General features: G+C 64.0%; 1 protein-coding gene across 2 annotated transcripts; it reads right to left on the bottom strand.

Moving 5' to 3' along the window:
* Positions 1-395: 395 nt before the first annotated feature.
* ZNF653 (zinc finger protein 653) lies at positions 396-16,325 on the bottom strand. 2 transcript variants are annotated; one of them, XM_058525637.1, is made up of 9 exons: positions 16,027-16,325; positions 10,402-10,445; positions 8,390-8,605; positions 3,720-4,325; positions 3,420-3,597; positions 3,215-3,326; positions 2,137-2,251; positions 1,223-1,322; positions 396-1,075 (listed from the first exon to the last, which is right to left on the bottom strand). In XM_058525637.1, the coding sequence occupies exons 1-9, from the start codon at positions 16,323-16,325 to the stop codon at positions 898-900; spliced, it is 1,848 nt and encodes a 615-aa protein (XP_058381620.1). In that variant the 3' UTR covers positions 396-897. The 2 variants fall into 2 exon arrangements, with proteins under 2 accessions (XP_058381620.1, XP_058381621.1); XM_058525638.1 differs by lacking the exons at positions 396-1,075; positions 1,223-1,322 and adding an exon at positions 1,553-1,963.
* Between the last annotated feature and the right edge of the window lie 164 nt (positions 16,326-16,489).

Below are 16,489 nucleotides of genomic sequence, written 5' to 3'. Positions count from 1 at the left end.
AGGAGGAGGAGGAGGAGGAGGAGAGGCGGCCTCAGCATCTTCCTCCGGGAAATGGGGCCAAGGCAGCCGCCCCGCCGCCGCCAACTCCCCTCCCCCCACGGTTTCCTGTTCCAGGAACACGCCGAGCCGGTTCTCCCTCGGGACTTGGGCACTGGCTGTTCCTTCGGCCTGGGATTTGCCTCCCCCAGCTTTCTTCGGGGATGGAATCTCTTTGTCATTCTGGTCTAGGCTCAAACGCCACCTCCTCAGAGAGGCCCTCCCTGACCACCGACCTAAACATCACTCCCAGAAACTAATATATCACTCTCTGTTCTGCACGGCGCTTGTCACAGCTGTAGATGTCTCATTTAGGGGTTCGCTGAACGTCTCCCCAACTGGTCCCTGCGCTGAGGATGGGGAGTGAGCATCAGGATCGAGTTCTGGGCGATGTCCAGGGGCCTCTCTGGGCCTCCAACCCCCTACCCCTGACCCTGTGCGAGGAAGGCGTGTTGGGGGTTGCTTGGTGAGGTAGCAGAGGCTGACAGGAAAGGGCCCTGCGGGCATATAGGGGCATGTCTCCCCGCTCCGTCCCGGCCTTGCTCAGGAAGGGACCAGGTCGGAGACAGAGAGGCGCCCGGCCCCCCCAAATCATCCAGGCCTGGGGGAAGGGCATCTCCTTTCTCACTCTTTAATCTTGCTCTCTCTCTCGACACAGTTCCAGCAGCGCGGCCCCAGGCGCCCGCTCCGGAGGCGGGGCGGGTTGGGGGCCCTGCCCCGGGGGCCCAGCCCTGGGGCGGGGCGGGGGCGCCCCCTTCCGGCCTGCGGCGCGGGCGGCCCCGGCGCCTGTCCGGGCGGGCCCGGGCGTGGCGTCCGAGCGGACGAATAAATAGGGGCGGGCGGCGGGCAGCGGGCGGGCGGTCAGGCGGGCTTGTGGTCCGGGTGGCTCTTGAGCGTGTGGAACTTGACACTGTCCAGCTTCTCGAAGCGCTTGCCGCAGCGCTCGCACGTGAAGTTGTACTGCACCTCGGCCGTGTGCTTCTTCATGTGCCAGTTGAGCGACGCGCGCTGCCGGCACTGGTAGCCGCAGATCTCGCACCTGCCGGGCCGCCGCGCCCGGGCGGGTCAGGGGGCGGGGCCGGCCGGGCGGGGAGCGCACGTGCAGCCCGCCCTGGGACCGCCCCCCCGGTCCAGCCCCGGGCCCCTCCCTCCAGCCACCGCCCCCCGACGGGAAGCCCTCACTCACTGCAGGGGCGTCTCGCCGGTGTGCGTGCGCCGGTGGACCTCCAGGTGGTTCTTCCTCTTGAAGGACTTGCCGCAGGTTTCGCAGGTGAATTCCCGGACACCTGGGGGAGACGCGGGGCTGAGGACCGCCGTTCGCGGACGGGCTGGGGGCCCGTCTCCCCGAGTCTCCCGGGCCTCTGGGCGCAGGCAGAGCCATCCCCACATCCTCCGGGCGCCAGTGCCGCCTGCAGTCACGACAGCAGCTAATGCGAAGTGCGCTCCCCGCCCCGCATGGGCTCCCGCGCAGGCGCCCGGGCAGAGCTGGAACGTGGGGCACAGGGTGCGAACTGCCAAGCCAAGATGGGTCTGAACTTGACGCCAATATTTGAACTTCGGGGCGATTTCACAGAAAAATCCAAAGTTCCAGCCTCTCGAAAAATCTGAAGCTGTGCCCCCTCCCGCCAGGCCCAGCCACCACGGCTCTCCACCGTGTTCGCAGCTGGCTCTGGGTCAGGGAGGTACTTGGAGTAGAAGACCCACGTCTCTGCCACGAGGGGAAACAGGTCTGCTCCCCACCGTGCCCATCTGGGGGGGTCCACTGTGCCCCCTCAGCGCTGGAACAACTTCCACACGAGACCTGCTCATGGGAGTGGGGAGGCCGAGGGCCCCCCAGCTGGGGAAGAGACAGCCGGCCCCTGCCCTGCTCCATGGGGTTTATAACAGTCCGTGTCACTGTGACTCGTGCAGCTCCACTTCAAGAGCCCTGGGGAGGCGCCATGTTAAGGGCTTTACTTCCACCATCTCACAGCAGCCCAGGTGAGGGCACAGGGGAGGCTCCAAGAAGGGCAGTCCCGTGCCCGGGCATCGCCCCACCTGCCCCTGCCCTGGCTCCCAGGCCCTGCGCCCCTGAGCTGCCAGCCCCGCCCCCAGCCTGACCTGAGTGGATGATCATGTGTCGCCGCAGGTGGTTGGACAAATAGAACTTCTTGCCGCAGCCGGGGTGGGGACACACTTTGGTCTTCCCTTTCCGATGCACGAGGTTCACGTGGTTCTGGAAGTGAGAGGGGCAGGAGCGGGGCTGTGGGTGCTAGGGGCCCACCTCTGGGGCTCTCCAGGGTGGGGACAGACCAAGGGCAGCTGGGAGGCCAGCCTCCCTGCAGGAGGGAAGAGGGGAGCGCTTGCTCTCGGGAGGGACTCCCAGCTCCCAGCTGGGGCCCAGGGGCACCACGGGGTCCCAGAGCAGCTTTTCAGAGCCCCTGCTACAGCCCGGCTCTGGACTGGGGCATTAATATGTCAAAGAGTCCGGCTGTTAGCCCAGCTTATGGATGTGGAAACTGAGTCTCCGTGGCGTGGTCTGAGGCAGGGCTGGGCCTGGATCCCAGGGCTGTGGGCGCCACAGCGGGGCTCTCTCCACGGTGCTACGCTGCCCCCAGGGCCTGGAGCAGGCAGCCCCCCAGCCCTTCCTTCTTTAACTCACGAGGAGCACTGCAGCTCCAGCGCCCAGCATCAGGCCTGGCACCCGGCAGGGGCTCAATCCTCACTTAATGAGAACATGACTCGGCAAATTCAAGGCCCACTGGTGCCGCCTGCTGTGCCGGGGGTGGGGACACGACAAGACCCCGTCCCTGCCCTCGGGGCATCCTGTCCAGGCTCTAGAGGGCAAACTGCAGGACGTCCTGGCGGGGCAGAGACCTGGGGCTCACAGGCCCCAGCGGCCCTGGGGGACGAGGGTGGGCTTCCTGCTGGAGGGGCGTCCTAAGCGGACGGGGGCCTGGACCAGCGCAGGGGCGGCTGGAGAGGGCAGCCAAGACCAGCAGCCAGCGGGTGTGCAGAGGGAGGTGGGCGCTGCTTGAGGCGGGGCGGTGGGCGGAGAGCAGGAAGGGAGGGCACAGAGGCGACACCTGCCCCCCGGGCCCGGTGGGGTCCTCCACGAGCCAGGCCGCCCAGACCCCAGCGCACAGGCCGCCGGACACAGCAGCAGGCCCCGCGCAGCGCGCGTGGGTGGCGGCCTCACCTGGAAGCTGCTAAGGGCCACGTAGACCTGGCTGCAGCCCTCGTAGGGGCAGTGGAACATCTCGAGCAGGCCGTCGGCGTCCGTCACCCGCGCCCGCTTGCTCCGCCGCCTCCTGGAGGGGAAGGGCGGTGGCGTCGGGGCTCCCACACAGGCGGGCGTGGGCCCACGGCCGCTCCCCGTCCCTGCCCCCCGCCCCGGCACCCACTTCTCGGGCTCCTTGGGGATCTCGTAGATGATGGCCGACATGTCGCTGCCGTCCAGCTCCTCCCCGTCCGCCGCGGCCTCGGGCTCTGCGCTCTCAGGCGCTGTGGCCGCCAGCTCAGCCAGCTCCGGGGCCACCGGCTCCTCCTCCTCCTTCTTGAGCGTGTACAGGCCCTCCTTCTCTAGGGGTGGACACGGGGCGGGTGGCCGTGGGACTAAGGCTGTCCGGAGCCCACTCGGGGCGCCTCCTCGCCCTCCCCCTCCCAGGCCCCACCGCAGCCCCCAGACAGCACAGCCCCCAGACCTTTCTTGGTCTCGACGCCTGCCATGGCGGCGGGGTCCACGGTGCCAGGCTGGCTGCCCTCGGGCTCCATCTGCGTGTAGGCCGCCACACCCTCCATCATGGCGCAGGGCACCTCATCGCCCAGGCCCCCAGCGGGGGCCCCGCTGCCCGCTGCCACGTTGAGGTGGATGCCCTCGGCCGTGAGGGCGTCGTAGCCGGGGCCCGCGATGATGATCACCTGCGAGCCGGGCACCATGCCGGGCATGGGACAGCTTGCCACCACCTCGCCCAGTGCCTCCTGGGGCATGTTCTCGAAGAGGCTGCCAGGGCCGGGGCCCACCTGCACAGGCACGGGCACACACACCACCGTCTCCAGGGCCTCGGGCCCGCCGCCCGCCGGGTTGGGGCACAGCGGGGTGCCCTGCTCAGCCAGGCTCTCCACGTGGTGCACGTCGAAGGGGATGTGCACGCCCTCCTGCGTGATGAGCCCGCTGCTGCCCGCTGGGCTGACCGGGGTGACTGCTGCCGCGGCCGCTGTCACCTTGGCCGGCTGACCCTCAGGGGGCTCCTCGGAGTCAGAGCCGGAGCCGGACGAGTCGGAGCTGCCGGCCACCAGGCCATTGCCCACTGTGGTGACAGAGGAGAGGGCGGTTACAGCAGTGGCCGCTGGTATTGTCGGTGGCTCACAAGGGGCTGGGCGCTGGGACGCCCCCACTGCCACCAACAGCGCTCAGCTCTGCGTCCCCATCGTCGGAGACGCCCTCCTCCCTCAGCCTCCAGACCCGCACTCTGGTTTCCAGGCCCTTCCTGGCGGCTCCCTCTCAGCCTCTTGTGTTCTTAGGGGTCCGGAAGGCTCAGGCCAGGGCCTCCCCTCAGTCCCTCCACCCAGGTCTCGGCCAGGCCCACGATGTTCAATACCGTCCGACAGGTCACCCCAGTTCTGACCCCGTCTGCCTGGAGAGAGCGCAGACCCCGTGAGAAGGTTCAGTCCCACAAGACTGCCCCTGCTTCAGATGCCAGTCGCAAGTCCCGGGCCACCCCTACTTCTGCTATAAGTTGGGGGTCCCACGACCCCTCCTCAGGTTTCATAACATGCTAGAACAACTCACAGAACTCAGCAAAGTGCTCTGCTTCTGATTACAGTTTTATTATAAAGGATACGACTCAGCAACAGCCAGATAGGAGAGATATGTAGGACAAGGTATGGGGGGGGCACCCTCCCAGCACCTCGAGGTGGTCACCAACCCGGAAGCTCTCGGAATCTCCCTGTTCAAGAGTTTTTATCACCCCATCTCCAGCCCCGTCCACTCCCCAGGGGTGGGGGTGGGGCTGAGAGGTTCCTCCCTCTCATCACGTGTTTGGTCTTCCTGGTGACCAGCCCCCACCCTAAAGCTATCTAGGGGCCCCTGCCTGAGTGGCCCCATTAGCACAGACGCAGGTCTGTTCAAAGGGGCGCCCTGGGAAAGGGCTCATGATGAGTAACGACAAACATTCCTTTCACCTGGGAAATTCCACGGGTTTTAGGAGCTCGGTGCCAGGAACCAGGACAAAGAGGCAATGTTGATTTTTGGGGTATCGCCGCCACCCAAACCGTGGGGCCTCCATGGGGACGGCTCCCGCCAGGACCTCCCGTGGAGCTGCGGACTCTCGCGTCCCACTGCCTCCTCTGCTGCCCCCGGGGGTCTCACAGGCACCTCAGACTCCGCTCAGCAACCCTGGGCTCTGAGTCTTCCCTCAGCGAGAGCCCGCACCGCTCATGGATGTGCCCCCCCGCCTCAGCCGATGGCAGCTCTGTCTGTCCTTCCAGCTGCTCAGGCCAAAGTCCCGGGGCTACCTGACTTCTCTCTCACACCCACTTCCAATCTGTCAGCACAACCTGTTGGCGCCTCATCCGAAATTCATCCGCAGGCCGACGGCTCCTCCCAGCTCCCTGGGTACCCTGGTCACAGCCCCCTCATCCCCCTGCCAGGACCATGCGGTCCCCGCTCCGTGGTCCCCCGGCTCCCACCCTCGCCCCCACTGTCTGTCCTCCTCACTGGGGCCAGAGGAGCCTGTGAACACCTGCTCAGCTCACGTCCCTCCTCGACTGAGAACCCGCTCATCACTTCCTATGGAAGAGACAGGCTGGCTGCTCAGCAAACCCCTCTCTTCCTCCTGGCACCCGGGTGGTCTACATTTCCCAGCATCCCTTGCAGATAGGTGTGGCCATACAGCTGCGTCCCAGTGGGGTGTGAGTGGAAGTGACGGAGCTTCCACATCTCTGTGCCCAGCAGGCAGCCAGGACTCAGGAGGCTGGAGCCACAGGACGGAAAGCACCTGGGACCTGGGATGGAAGACAGCGTGCGGGCTGGGAGCACTCGACTTCGTGTCCAGTGGGAACCAAAGTACCACGCTGGGTCACAAGAGCTGGGGCGTGTCTGTTTCAGCAGCTGGCTTTACCACAGTTAATACCCTTCCCAACTCACTTGGCGGAGCAGCCAAGCCCTCACCACGGCCACATGGCCTGCATATCTGCACCCCCGCCACACCTGTCACCTCCAGCCCTTGCCTCCCCTCCAGCCCCACTGGCTTCCCTCCTGTGCTGAGGAACATGAAGCAGGTTCGTGCCTCAGGGTCTTTTCACTTGCCATTGGCTCTGCCTGAAGCCTCTTCTCTCTGACACCTTTGTGGGCTCTCTCCCTCGCCTCCATCAGGCCCTTCATCAAACAGTATTTTTCAGGGAGAACTTCTCTGACCACCTTGTCTCAAATACCATATTTTTCTCTTCTTTATGTCCTCCCCAAATACTTACCACCTTCCAGGGGACTCTAAATTTTACTTGTTTATCTTGTTTACTGTCTGCTTCCCCTCTGGACCATAAACTCCACAAGGACGGCGTCCCTGTGCACAGGCCTCTGGTACACAGAGAGCGCACGTTTGCAAAAACAAACACATCTCAGGCCCAGGTTGTGACAAAGGCCCCAGGGAAGGACACCTGACCAGGGCATTGGTGCTAATGTCCACACACATGGAGAAACGGGGGAAGGGAAAAGTGAAGGCCTGGCCCTTACGTCACACACTTGGGACACAGCTGGGGGATGCTGGCTGGGGACGACGTGTCCCCCCCCAAGGGGCATGTGGAGGGCGCAGGCTCCGGAGCCAGACCGCCAGGGGATCCCGGTGCCCACTCCTCTAGCTGTGTGAACGCAGGCGCCTCAGGTAACCTCTCTGGGCCTGGGGATAACGCGGCACCTACCTCGGGGTATTTAATGAGTGAATACGCATAAAGGGCTTAACCCAGCACCTAGCTGGAGTGAGCCCCCGTCCACTTTCCAGCTATCATTAGCATCCTAATGCCCCATCCCTGCCTCCCGGCCAGGGCGGCTCCTCTTAACACCCTGCAATCTGCAGGGGCCTGACCCCTGGCTCCACCCTGAAGGAGGGGCAGTCACTGCGGGTTGGGGGTACGGCCAGGGTGTGCAGCCAGGGCGTGCGTCTGGGCCCGGCTGTTAAGGCCAACCCTGGACTTCTCTCCCGATGATGATAACACTAACCACAGAAAGGGCCGTGCGCCCCCGGCCTCCCAGTCCTGGCGGGAAGTCCTCTGAGTGAGGGGGCAGGGCCACCCGAGGCTCAGGGCTGATACGGGTCTGCTGAGGGAACAGCGCTGGGACAGGGACGCAGCCACGGCCCCCCAGCGCCCAGAGCAGACCCAGCTGATGGATCCCAGCGTTCACTCCCCAGAGCCCAGAGCCGGCAGCCGCTAGTGTCAAGGTGGGGTTGGGGTCCCAGGGGGCATCTCTGGGTGCCACCCCATCCCAGCCTGACCCATCACCAGATGGGCCAGGTACGTTACTCCCAGGGCCTCAGTTTCCTCGACTGCTAAGCAGGGCTGATGACCAGCTGTGGGGAGAACTCAGCGTGGTTTGGGGTGCAGCCTGGAGAGGGGCGCCGGACAGGATGGCCGAGGGGTGGTCTGCATGCTAGGAGCCTGGCCGACGCCCAACGGGACAGCCATTGGCCGGGGTGCCCTCCCGGATCACCTCTCGCCCACGGCTTCCCCTCGGCCAGCTGGGACGCCACCTGCTCCGAGACGCCTGCCAGCGCGGGCTCAGCCCTGGTGACTGTCCCCAACCTCTGCCCTGCAGGGCGGCTGGCAGCAGGTCCCACGCTCCTCCTGGCTGACACCAAGCCCCGGAGGCAGGCGGGCAGCCCCTCAGCGCCCCTCTACTCCCCCACCAGGGCCACCTGGGTCCTCCCAGTCCTCAGTGGGCAGCCAGCCCACGAGTGTGACCAACAGGGGATGGCAGGAGAGGGGCAGGGACAGGGAGATTCGCGGAGAGATGGGGAGTAAGGAGAACAGGCTGGAGAGAGGGAAAGAGGATAAGACTGTTAGAGACAGACCCGGAACCAAGATAGATCCAGAAGAAATAAAGGTGGAGGAAGGGGCTAGGAGAACAGCACCGCCCTAGCGAGTCTGAGGCCCACTGCCCCTCCCCGGACCCCAGCCCTGCCCACACCCGGCCTCAGCTGTCCCTCTGTAAGAGGGGGACCGCCTTCTGGGCTCCATAAGGACTCAAGATTGCAAGTCCGTCCCGCGCCACTGCCTTTCTGGTGGCCGTGATGACCCAGGAGGGCAGGGAGCCCAGGGCGACCCCCCAGAGGCGCTGCAGAGCCCCCGCTGTGCGCCGCGCCCCGCCCCGCGGACCCACCTCTGTCGCTGTCGGGGTCCGAGTCGCTGAGCGGCTTCAGCGGCGAGTGGAGGTCCTGGAAGTACCGGTGGCCGGCCTCGCACTGCCACACGGCCGTGGTGTAGAGGCCGAAGGTGGGGTCCAGCTCGGCCAGGTGCGGCTCGTAGGGGCAGCGGTGCCTGTGGTCCTCGTACCAGATGACCACGTTCTTCAGGCAGTTCACGTTCCGCCGCCGCCCTGCGCACACGGGCCGCGCCGTCAGGGCGGGCTCCGCCCAGGGAACCCACCCGGCCTATGCCCGGGTGTCGGACGCTGAGACCCACCCTGGGGAGCACAGACTGGCCAGACCGTCCTCCCTGGGTGAGTGGGTACGCAGTAGCGCTCGTGATTGTTATAGCCATCCTCCTCAAGTCACCGTCTCCAGCCTGGACCACCTCGGTCCCTCTGGCTTGGGCTCTCTGCTCCCACCCTCGCTCCCCGCTACAGTCTAGCTGCCCCCACAGCCGCCAGAGGGCGCCCGTGAGCACTCGAGTCAGGTCGCATCCCTCCTCGGCTTGGAATCCACAGGGCACTCACCTCACTGGGAGGCAAAGCCCAAGTCCTCCCCGAGGTCCACAAGGCCCCGTCACCTCCTGCCACGCTTCCCCTTCTCACTCCACTCCAGCCACATGGCCTCCTCCCTGTTCCTCAAACGAGCCAGGCATGGTCCTGCCTCAGGGCCTTTGCACAGGCTGCGTCCTCTTCCTCCAGGGAACTGCCTTGCCCCCACCTTCACTCAGTCTACCATGTCCTCCCTGCTGTCCTTGGAGCCGACCTGACTTGCTGCCCTTTCTCTCCAGGCAGCACCTAGATACCATCATGGTTTTTGTTTCCATGTTACTGTGTCTCCCCCACTAGACCATCAGCTCCCCAGTGGCAGGGCATTCAACTCTGTTGTTCCTTCTGTGTCCCCAGTGCTGACACAGGGCCTCGCACACAGTAGGGGCTGCTGGATGACGGAATGCTTCGAGGGGGTGGGCACAGTGGAGCCAGACCGCCAGGGTTGGAATCCTGGCTCTGCCATTTCCTAGCTGGGTGTCTCCCAGCAAGTGTCTTGGCTTCTCTGAACCTCAGTTGCCGGCTCTGGGCCAGGGGAGAATAAGGGTCCCCATTTCCTGAGGGCTGCCAGGGAGGAGGTTAGGGAGTGAAGACACTGACAGGGCACCGACCAGGGCGGGGCACGCTGCGAGTGCCCGAGAAATGGCTCCTGCCATACGTGTGATGCTCCTGGTCCCGCGGCTGAGAGGCAGGAAGGTGCGCTCTCAACCCTCCAGGCTGGGAGATGAGGATGCCCAGGAGAGGACCTTGGGCCTCCAACCCAGTGACGACCATGAGGGCCCCACCAGCAGCCCCCTCTCCAGCCGGGACTTGCCACCTTATCTCACTGCCCACCCCTCTGGGATTTGGGGGTCACAGCCTCAGCTCGGCCCCTGCCTCCGAGAACTGAAAAGGGGAGGGGCTCACTGCCACCAGACAGCTGTCCCCCGAGCGCTGGCCCTCCCCCTGCTGGACACGGCCTGAGACCCCCAGCCCCGGGGCTCAGAGGTCACAGAGGGGGGACATGCTCCAGGCCGCCGCTCTGACCGCCTACGCCTGATCCCCTCGAGTCTGGCACGCCACCTGCCCTCCTGGCCTTGGCACAAGCTGCCCCCTCTGCTCTGCCCGGCTCTCCCCTGGCCGACTCCCATGCACCGGGCAGGGGAGCGGAGGAGCCACGGGCACCCCTCGGGACACACTGGACCTGGTCTGCCGGCTGTGTGGCCTGGGGCCGCGACTCAGCCTTTCTGCGCGAGCCGAAGAGGAGAGCACCCCGGGGGGCTGGGTCAGCGCCCCCCTCCAGCCCCAGTGCCCCTCCACCCCTTCCCGGCCCTGCTCAGCCTGTCCCGTCTCTCCCTCGAGACTAACGGTCGCCGAGAGAAGGACCAGAAATCACAAACGAGGGAAGGGCCATCAGACGGATGACTCCTGCCCCCCCTGACTGTGGCCCAACTTACGTTTCTTCCGCTTCGGCTTTTTGGGGACTTGCTCCCAAGGCTTCCTGTAACAGAGAGAGGCAGGAGACTGAGCGCAGGGCCTGACAGATGACAATGACAGCAGCTCGGGCTTCTGCTCCTCCTGGTTCAGGCCAGAATTTTAGCTTATTTTCCGGCCTGTTGCATTTCTCGTGGCCCTTCCCCTGGGCTCACAACACCATGGACACCAACCTTGGGGGGGCGTCTAGTAGCATCACCCACCTCACAGAGTGGGAAACTGAGGCTCAGAGGGGCGAGGCCACCTGCCCTGGGTCCCGTGGCCAGGGAGCGAGAGGTCAGAAAAGGGGTCCAGGAGGTCGGTGTGGTGTGCAGAATTCCAAGCCGGCCCCACGATTCCCACCCTCGGGGCACATGCCCTGTATAATCCTCTCTCCATGAGTGTGGCGGGCCTGTGAATACGACGGATACCACTCCCCGGCCAGCTGACTTGGAATTCACCAAGAGAGAGCCTATGGAGGTGGGCCTGACCTAATCAGGGGTGCCCTTAAAAGGGCCTTGCTGATGTCAGAGACTGAGGCTGAGAATGTGAGGGGGCCGATGAGGGGCCACGTGGCAAGGACCTGAGACGGCCTCCAGGAGCTGAGAGCAGTCCTGGCCGACAGCCAGCAAGACAGCGGGGATGTCAGCCCTCCGACCCCGAAGATGTGATTTCTGCCAACACTGGGAGGGAGTCTGGAAGCAGATCTCTCCCTGGCTGAGTCTCTAGGAGAAGGTGCAGCTGGCTGGTACCCGGATTTCCACCTGTGAGACCTGAGCTGAGGACCCAGCTGGAGTGTGCCGGACTCCTGACCCGCAGAAACGTGCGATGACCAGGGTGTGTGGTTTGAAGCCACTGTCTGCGGTGGCTGGTGACACAGCACAGAACCTGCGCCACCCTATCCAGGTCCTGCCCCCTGAGGCTGCCCAAGCCCTGGGAAGACAGTCAGACCAGCCTGGAGGGCTGGTGCGCTGAGGGCCCTACTCCGAGCCTAAATGCCTGCTCTACACGGACCCCAGGCACTGTGCCCCTCAGCCCCGGCAGTCCTGCCCCTGCAGCCAGCCCAGGCCCCAACACCCCGGCCATCACGCCCACCTGCCTTGGGGCCTCCCCCCCTCTGGCTGGGGCCCAGCACCCCGGTGAGCCAAGGCCTCGGGGAGCGACCCTGGGTGAGTGAGCTTGCCTCCCTGTGCCTCAGTTTCCTCACCTGTAGCGTGGGGTCATAACACACCGCCCTCGGGGGGCCGGCATGAGGTTACGTGCATTGTAAAGAGCTTGGTGCGGCCCCTGGCAATCAGGCATCGCTCAGCAAAGGGCAGCAGTGATCAGGGCGATCATCAGTGTCATCACGGGGCCAGGGACAGGCCTGGGACACCGGCCTCCCCGCCGTGGCCCCGGCCACGCTCTCGCCACAGCCAGTCCAGGGTCTCGTCAGCTCCACCGTCCACCCCGCCCGACCCCTGCCCAGCCTGATGACAATTCTCAGCCCCCACACCCCACGTCTAGTCCCGGGACAGCAGCTGGGGTTCCTCTGTCCCTCCTGCCCCAGGCTCTGCCCTCTGCCCGGGGCTCTGCTCCCCCTCGCCCATCCCACGAGCCTCATCCCCTCCTCTGCAAGGGGCCAGGCTGGCTGCCCAGACCCTCAGCCACACCCCAGTCCAAACGCCGCGGCCACCTCCGCCCACCCGTGGCCTCGCCGTGGCTGGGGTGCTGGGAAGGCCACTTTGTGGCGGGGACAGCCTTGATGTCACTCAGATCCGAGTTCAAGTCTCGTTTCCGCGATCGACTGGCTGTGTGACCTCAAGCAGGTCGTGTGCCCTCTGAGCCTCAGTTTCCTCATCTGTGAAGTGGGATAATGGCAGTACCTCTGATACAGAGTCACTGTGGGGATCAACCGAGGTCAGGCCACCCCCTGACCCTAACGCAGCAGTTTCTCCACAAACCTTCCCGCCCCTGCCCACTTCTCCAACTTCTGCCACCTTGGTGGCCACCTGGTTTGAGGACAGCAGTTGCCGGGGCTTCTCGGGGGCCTGGCCGTGCTTTCCTCTCGGTGGCCAGCCTCCAGATAGGGCCCCAGCATCCCTCCCTCGCCCTCCTCTGCCTTTGTTCACTCTGGACTCCATCATTCCCCCCCACTCAAACACACTAGTATTTCTTCCGTCTTGGAACAAAATGATCTTGAGCCCCTTCCCGACCACCTTCCGCCCCATCCCTCTGCCACTGTGCCCGAGCTGTCTACACTTGCGGTCCCCACGTCCTCTCCTCCATCTCCCTTGAACCCCTGCAGTCAGGGGTTTTCTCAACAAAAACAGGTTGTGAGCTGACCGGTTATGGCCACCAGGGAGGCCACCTCGCTCAGCGCAGATCTCGATCCTTCCCTTGGCCTCCGGGACGCAGCCCTCGCCGGCTCCTCTGCCGGCTTCTCCCTCATCTCCCCGACTTCTCCAAGCACGGAGAGCAGTGCCGGGTTCACGGGCTCCGTCTACACGGGGCCCCTTGGTAACCCCCATCATCATACAAACCATCACCACCCTGGCAACTCCCACATTCGGATTCCCTGCCTGGCCCTCTCCTCACAGCACCACCCCCACATCCTCCCCGACACCCCCCCCAGGGGCCTCCCAGGCATCTCACACGCCAGCTGTCACCTTGCCCCCCAACCTGTCCCTTCTCAGTTAACAGCAACTGCAACTTCCTGGGTGCTCAACCCAAACCTGGGGCATCTCTTAATCCACCCATCAGCAAACTCTGTTGGCCCGAACCTGAACCACCTCCTTGGGTCCCCGCCCGGGCCCAGCCCCGCCACCGCTCACGGGGACCAGCGCAGTCGCCTCCTTCCTGCTCTCCCCCCACAGTCTCAGCAGAGGTGTCAGTAGGATTCTTTTGATTTTTCTCGTTAAGATTTTAAGATGTAAAAAGAAAAATTCGACCCCACACAAAGTTAGAGAGAACAGTAGAGCCACCCTCCTTGAACCATCCCCGGCTTTCGTGACCGCCAACTCTTGGCCCACCTTGTTTCAACTCACACCCCGCCCATTCCAACTGCCACACACGCTGGAGAGCGCTGCTTTTAAAATCTAAGCCAGACATGGGACTTCTCTGTTCAAAATTCTGCGCTAAAGAAAAGATTCCTACCAAGGCTCCCACTTCACTGGCAGGAAAAACCAGAGTCCTCCCTGCAGCACACAAGGCCCTGTCACCTCCCTGCCCTGTCACCTCCCCGTCTTCGTCTTCTCCCACTCCTCTCCCTCACTCATGTTGCTCCAACCACACGGACCTCCTCGCTATCCCATGTACACACCAGGCAGGGTCCTGCCTCAGGGTCTTTGTACTTGCTTTTCCTTCCTCCTTGAACACTCTTCCCCTGAGTATCTGCACGGCTCTCCCTGGCCTCCCTCAGGTCTTTACTCAAATGCTGTCTTCTCAGTGTGGCCCACCCTGACACCCTATTTAAACTTCCAGCTCACACTCCTCATTCCTCTTTCCCTATTTCACCTTTGTTTTTTCCACAGCCTCTATCACTCTCACACATACTACACACTTTATTATGTTGCTTGTCTGCAGCAGACACGCTCTGCCCTCTGCCCTTTAAAATGGCAGCTCCATGAGGCAAATTAATGAAAGGACACTTGAAATTCTACTATTGACCATTGTTTCCCCTTTTCCCACTGGCTGCTAGGAAGCTCCAAGGCAAATTCATGGCCCATTTGCCATTGCCACTTCTTCATGGCTCTTGAACCTCTCTGGTCAGGTTTTTTTCTGTTTTTTTGTGTTTTTTTTTGTGAGGAAGATTAGCCCTGAGCTAACATCCGTTGCCAACCTTCCTCTTTTTGCTGAGGAAGATTGGCCCTGGGCTAACATCCATGCCCATCTTCCTCTACTTTCTACGGGATGCCGCCACAGCATGGCTTGACAAGCAGTGCGTTGGTGCATGCCCAGGATCCGAACCTGAGAACCCCGGGCCGCCAAAGTGGAGCGTGCGAACTTAACCACTACGCCACTGGGCTGGCCCTCTGGTCGGGTTTTTACCTCACCATGCCACAAAACTGCCCTTGTCATGTCCCCTGTGACTTCTGCCCCAATCCAGCAGCATTGACCCTGGCCCCACTGTGTCTCCTTTTTTCCATTCTCTTTTCACCCTGATTTTCATTTCCGCCTTCTTGTGCATGTTTTATAGCCCTTGAACTGAAATCCTTCCAGGTACAAGACAGGTTATAAACAACTGAACAACTGAAATAACTGACCTTCCATCTCTGGTCATGTCCACTCCCCACAGGAGACCCCTCACTCAGGTTAGCGTATTTTCTCGTCTACCCATGCCCCCCGGGGCCAGGTTTTTGCCACACGCCACCTGGGGCATCTCAATGTCCCTGCCCCAGTCCTGCAGGCCCACGCCGCTCCGGCTCAGCCAAACCAAGGTTCTGCAATGCCACCTTCAGCTTAGAGACCTCCAGGGGCTCCTTGTGGCCAGTGGCACTCAACTCCAGCCACACACCAGGTCTCCCTGGAAGCTTTGCAGGAAAAAATCCAGGGTCTGCAACCCCACTCAGACTGAATCGGGAACTCCAACAGTGGGACACCGGCTTCAGGTTTTTTAAGTGCCCAGTGTTTCCTGCTCTGCTCTCTGGCATATAAACGAGCCTGCCACCCTGGGGAGGGCGTGGGTACAATTCAGCAGGTTCTGGTTCATTCTTGACCCTCAGAATCTCCCCCCAGAGAAACGTGCAAATGTGTGTAAGCAAAGACCAGGGCAGAACAAGGGTTTTGTGGCGGCACTGCTCGCGAGGGGGAACAGACATCTTCCTAACAGCTGAGACCCGGCGCGCTCACTATGTGCCAGGCACTGTTCTACGCCCTTTGCTGTACTGTAATTCATTTAATCATCACATCAACGCATAAGGCAGGAAGGGAAAAATTCCATCCACTGCTCATCCTCATGATTGAGACTCTGCAAAGGCCTCTGCCCTCCAGCTGAGCCGCTAACTCGGGGCTTCCTCTTCACCTGCGTCTCCCCGGGCAGAGCTGCGCCCCAGGAGCCAGAGGTTTAAGGGCGTGCGATCTGGACTGTGAGGGGTCCTCCAGGTGTGCGGGGCCTGGAGTTGTGGGAATGGGGCCACCCAGTCCCAGGCGGGGCACCGGAGCCTCATGAGGGGCAAGGCTGGGTGGTCCAGGGCGTCCGGTCACAGTTCCAGGCTACATGGTGGGGCTGCTAGGGGATGAGGCCTGGGAGATCACAGTGGCCAGCAGGGACCTCGGGCCACTGACGCCGCGGGAGGCGGGGCCGCCCCTGCCGGGACTGGGCAGTTAGAAGGCCGGGAGGTGGGGCCCGCTCCGGGATTGGGCAGGCGGAGCTCCCGGGCGGGGCCGAGCGCCCGGAGGCGGGTCGAGAGGCCGGGCGCATCCCGGGATTGGGCAGCCGAGCGCGGGGAGGCGGGGCCGCGGGCCAGGCGCGTCCCAGGACCGGCAGTGCGAGACCCAGGCCGGCAGCCGGCCGCTGGGCGGGGCTCGCAGGTGCCGGGGGCGGGGCCCAGGCGGAGGGGCGGGGCCAGGCTCGGCGGGGGATGGGGGCGTCTCCTCCCTCGCTCCCTCCCGCCCTCGGGCCCCCTCACCCGTGGCGGCCGCTCCGCTGGCCGCGCTCCAGCGAGATGAGGTAGGCGGCGAGCTTGGCGTCGCTCCAGCCGCTGCGGCGCCGCAGGTCCACCCAGGGCCCGTGCGCCTCGCCCAGGTACACGCGCCGCACGTCGTACTTCTTCCGGGACTCGAGCCGCCGCCGGGCCCGGTCCGACTCCGTGAGCCGCGGCCGACCCCGCGCCTTGCGGCCCGCCGCGCCCTCCTCGGCCGCCGCCTCCCCGCCTGCGCCCGCCTCAGCCTCCGCCTCCGCCTCGGGCTCGGGCGCCCGCTCCGCCATCCCCCCCTCCCTGGTTACCAGCCTCCCCCGTTGTTAGGAGCCCGAGCGGAAGTGGCGCGCATCTTCCGCGCCGCCGGGAAATTTCTCATGGACTCTCACTGCCCCGCGGCGCCAAAAGGAGACCAGGACCGAAAGTTGCGCATGCGCGCAACAAGCGCGCCCCA

The sequence above is a fragment of the Diceros bicornis genome, chromosome 30 (assembly GCF_020826845.1).
Source record: "Diceros bicornis minor isolate mBicDic1 chromosome 30, mDicBic1.mat.cur, whole genome shotgun sequence".
NCBI classification, from domain to species: Eukaryota; Metazoa; Chordata; class Mammalia; order Perissodactyla; family Rhinocerotidae; genus Diceros; species Diceros bicornis.
The sequence above is the reverse complement of the archived record's forward strand: the minus strand, read 5'-3'. Positions and strand labels throughout refer to the sequence as shown.

Bases quoted from the DNA above. Each gene is read 5' to 3' on its own strand.
- ZNF653 (XM_058525637.1), bottom strand. From the start codon at position 16,325: ATGGCGGAGCGGGCGCCCGAGCCCGAGGCGGAGGCGGAGGCTGAGGCG. The intron at 4,326-8,389 runs GTGGGTCCGCGG...CTGTCACCACAG, and splicing joins GGACCCCGACAGCGACAGAG to TGGGCAATGGCCTGGTGGCC. The intron at 3,327-3,419 runs GTGGGTGCCGGG...CTTCCCCTCCAG, and splicing joins ATCCCCAAGGAGCCCGAGAA to GAGGCGGCGGAGCAAGCGGG.